At 50.9% G+C, this 4,222-nt stretch overlaps 1 protein-coding gene across 1 annotated transcript in view; it reads left to right on the top strand.

The window, feature by feature from the left end:
- Positions 1-2,250: 2,250 nt before the first annotated feature.
- The window catches only part of TTC34 (tetratricopeptide repeat domain 34), a gene marked incomplete at its 5' end in the record, with an annotated part of 5,453 nt that continues 3,481 nt past the window's right edge, over positions 2,251-4,222 (top strand). Inside the window, 2 exons of the mRNA XM_008577341.1 lie at positions 2,251-2,521; positions 3,315-3,529. Of these exons, the coding sequence (XP_008575563.1) occupies positions 2,251-2,521; positions 3,315-3,529 (486 nt within the window). The remainder of the gene's footprint in view (positions 2,522-3,314; positions 3,530-4,222) is intronic.

Here is a 4,222-nt window from a genome sequence, read left to right on the forward strand (position 1 = left end):
CCTAGAAAGGTCACACCCTAAAATAAAGGCCATACCTTAGGACTAAGTTCAAAACTGAAATAAACCTCCCCTAACAAATAAAGAAAACCAACCCTGGCAGGACCAACATGATCCACCAGGAATTTAACTGCCCACCAGAACAAAAGTCAACATGCTTTGCAGGATGACAGCATAATCCAGACTGCTTACAATATACCAACCACAAAGTTCAGCACGAGATTGAAAACTGCTGGACATGGAGAGAACTAGAAAATGTGGCCAATGATCAAGAAAACAAGTACTCACTAGAAACAGATCCCGGCATGGCTCAGATGCTTGGAATTTACACCCAGGGGCTTTAAAGCAGTGATTACAAACACATGAAGGGAATTTTTGCCATAAGTGAATGGATAGGGAATCCTAACAGAGAAATGGAAAAGAACTATCATGAAGAGTCAAGCGGAGATCGTAGAGCTAAAAAGTACAGTATCTGAAATTAAAAATTTACTGGATGGGTTTAACAGTTCATTAGAAACTGCTGAAGAAGGATTAGTAAACTTGAGGCTATACCAATAGAAATTACCCAATCTGAAGAACAGCAGGAGGAAAAAACTTTTTTTTTCTTTGAAGAGAGCATCAGTGACCTGTGGGACAATTCCAAGCAGTCTCTCATATATATAATTGGAGTCCTGAAGAGAGGAGAGAAATAATGGAATAAATATATATGTATATGTGTGTGTGTGTATATATATTTAAAGAAATAATGACAGGAAATTTCCCAAGAACCTCAACAAATCCCAAGATGATAAACACAAAGAGAATCACACCTAGGCACATCTTAGTCAAATTTCTGTAGTCAAAAGATAAAGAAAACACCTTAAAAGCAACCAAAGGAAAAAAGAAACTTCGCATATAGTAGAACAAGAGCCAGAATGACGACAGACTTGTTGCAGAAACAATGGAAGCCAGAAGACAGTGGAATGGAATCTTTAAAGCACTGAAAGAAAAAGTATCTAGTTAAAATATCCCTCAAACATGAGGGTGAAATTAAAGACATGGGAGATTCATCAGCAGCAGACCTGCCCTACGAGAAATGCTAAATGAAGTTGATAAAGTTGAAGAGAATTGACACCCAGTGAAAATTCTCTGCTGGAAGAAATGAAGAGCATATTAAAATACAAAAGAATATATTTGTTTCTTCTCTTAATTTCTTTGAACAAAGCTATCTAAACCAAAATTACTAACGTTGTACAAGGTGGCTTATTGCTTAATATATGGCAACAATATCACAAAGGATGGGGGTAAATGAAATTTACTGTTGCCTGGGTCTTACATTTTACATGAAGTGTTACTATATTAATGGAGGTAACTTAAGGATACATATTATAATCTGTACAGCAACCACTAAAAAGTAATATTAAAAAGGCATAGTTAAAAGGCCAAAAGAGGAATTAAAAATGAAACACTAAAAACATTCAATTAACCCAAAAGAAGGTAGGAAGGAAAAAACAGAGGCATGCAAACGTACAAACAGAACAACTAGAAAAACAGCAGCAGGAGGGTAGACGTGAAGATCGCACCAGTAGCCCCCACTGTCAGCCAGGTCAGCGGTCAGAGGCAAACGACTTACCCTGATCAACCAATTAATCAATCTATCATCAGTGCTCTCCTGTGCATGGCCAGGGCCTCAGGAACCCTCCTCCCCCTCCTCTCTTCCAAATGGCATACTCAGTCCTCAGCTCACCTGCCCATGTGCTTGCTGCCCTTCAGTGCCAGCCCACATCCACCTCCATACCACGGGAGGTTCTCTGTGAGAGTGAGACTTCCTGGGTTCCACACTGAGCTCTCCCTTGCCAGAATTCTAACCCACTTGCCACAGCATCCCCCTGCTCTGCCTTGCTCCACCAGCTGAAAGCAGAGAGCGAGTGAGCTACCCAGGGAGGGTGTTGCAGACTGCAGGCAGCATAGGGAGACTAAAATTAGTGGACTGGCAAGTGGACACAGGGTCCAGCCTCAGCAGGGAGGCTCTGGGCCTGGTAACTTTCAAGGACAGAGGCCAATGAGCTGGGTCCCCTCCAACCCACCAAAAATGAGTGGGAGGAATAATGGCTGCAGCCATGGGGGAGCAGGGAGGGGCAGGAAGCTGGGCAGGGCCGACCCTCCGGGACCCCAAGGAGAGAACTGGAGACCCAAGAACAGGGAATGGGAAAGAGGAGACCCAGCCCTCACGGCTGTGCCCTTCTGTACCCACCCTGCCTTCCTTCCTTGCAGGAAGCTGTGGACAACATTGTCTCTGCTCTGAAGGTCGATCCCGGGACTGTGGTCCCTGAGATCCGCTCTCTGAAGCTAGAAGCCCAGGCCCTCCTCACACAGGGCCTCTACTCCCACTGCCGGGCCCTCCTGAGCCGGCTGCCAGACACCAGGGCCCCCCTGGGGGACAAGGACAGCCAGGGCCTCCTTGCTGTGGGGGAGGCATTGATCAAAATCGATGCTGGAAAGCACAGCTGGCACATCCTCCTCACCGACATCCTCATTGCACTGGGTATGTCTCAGCCCGGGAGCAGGGAACGTGGGCATCTGTCCCTGAGCCTCTGACCTTCCATACTCTTTTCTGTAAAACAGAGGAGAAAGAGACCCCAGTATATAATAGCTTCTAAGGTCACGTCCACTCCAAGCCCCATGACCCGTGACCCTTCCCCCTATGTGGGGCCTGTGTGAGACTGACTCTCACTGTTCTTTACCTATGAGGCTCTTTGCACAGAGGAGAAACAAAAGAGGGATTTGGCGTTTCATAGAAAGATTCAAATGCTCAGGCCCCCTCATTCATCCATGCATTTATTCAACAGCTGTTTATTGAGCTCCCCTGGGACACCAGGCCCCAATATAGGTGGGACTGACTGAAGCCCACGTGTGCCAAGACATAGGTCTTTCCTGCAAATTTCTACATCACCCTGGTGATGTGGAGACCACTTCATCACTAATTTAGAAAGGGGAGCTGTCTCTGCAGCCTGCATTTGCCACCAAGAACTTCAAGGGGCCCCAGGGCAGCTTCCAACCAGTAGGCCCAGCCTTCCTCCAGGTGCTCAGGAGAGAAAACAAGTCCCTGTGGTGACCACATGAGGGGCTCAGAGCACTGCTGCTCCGCCGGGTCATGGGGGGGGCGGGGTACACCAGGTTAGCAGGTGAGTCCATGTGACCCGCATGGACTCATTGTGTGCCTCTGCTCCAGGCTCCTCTGGGCCAGCCCAGATCAGGAAAGGCTGTGGCAGCCCACAAGCTCTTGCACCCCCGTGCCCCAGCCTCACCTACCGACTGTCCTTCCTGAATCCTGGCAGGCAGTTATGAGGAGGCTGGTGCCCACCTGCTAAAAGCTCTGCATCCTGCCCCACCATCTGAGGCAGCCCGAGCCCGGCTGGGCCTGCTCCGGCTCAAGAAGGGAGATGTGCCAGCCGCTGCTCAGGACCTGCAGTGCCTAGCTGAGATGGACACCCACGACCTCGGCTTCCTGCTGCGTCTCCTGGAGGCCTCAGAGCGGCAGAGCCTCACCCAGGTGCACGCAGCACCCCACGGAGCCCCACCCGTCCCTTCCCAGCAGCACAAACACAAGACCCCTGGGCCCACTGCCTGGGGCAGCTCTTTACTCCCTGCTGTTGGGGTGATTTCAGTTGGGTGTGGGGTGGGGGGTGTAAGTAGGAGGCACCCAGGAATCCCCCACAACCCACTGACCTCTCGGCTTTTTTGCATGGGGCATGTAAGCCACAGGTGACTTGGGAGGGGGACCTCTCCTCAGAGTGGGGCTGAGCCAGCCAGGGCACCTTGCACTTGTAGGAAGCCCACCCCAGCGCCAGCAGAGGCCAGGTGGGGAGGGAGACTCAGAATGACGGCCTGCGTGACCTGGGGCAAGTACCGCGCCCCTTGTGCTGCCGCTTCTCCAGGCACCCGCGTCGGTCGACACGGGGGGAAAAACCACACTCGGTATCCAACGGAGGGGATTCCACAGAGGGGCTAGAAGCTAACAGAGGGGTAGGGGGCGGTTCGGTCACACAGAAGAAACAAAGGCTGACATAGCGTTATCAGAACCTAGAACTCGGAGGAGGGGCTTGGCTGGGGTCTCAGCTCTGAGGAGGGACTGCGGGGTGTCCGAGCCAAAAGGAAGGGGATGGACTGGGGTCCTTGAGCTGTGGGGTGGGACCCGGCGGGTCTCCGAGGTCACGGGGAGGGTCGGGGGGGGGTCTCCGAGGTC

The sequence above is a fragment of the Galeopterus variegatus genome, unplaced genomic scaffold (genome assembly GCF_000696425.1).
Source record: "Galeopterus variegatus unplaced genomic scaffold, G_variegatus-3.0.2 Scaffold1497, whole genome shotgun sequence".
Taxonomy (NCBI): Eukaryota; Metazoa; Chordata; class Mammalia; order Dermoptera; family Cynocephalidae; genus Galeopterus; species Galeopterus variegatus.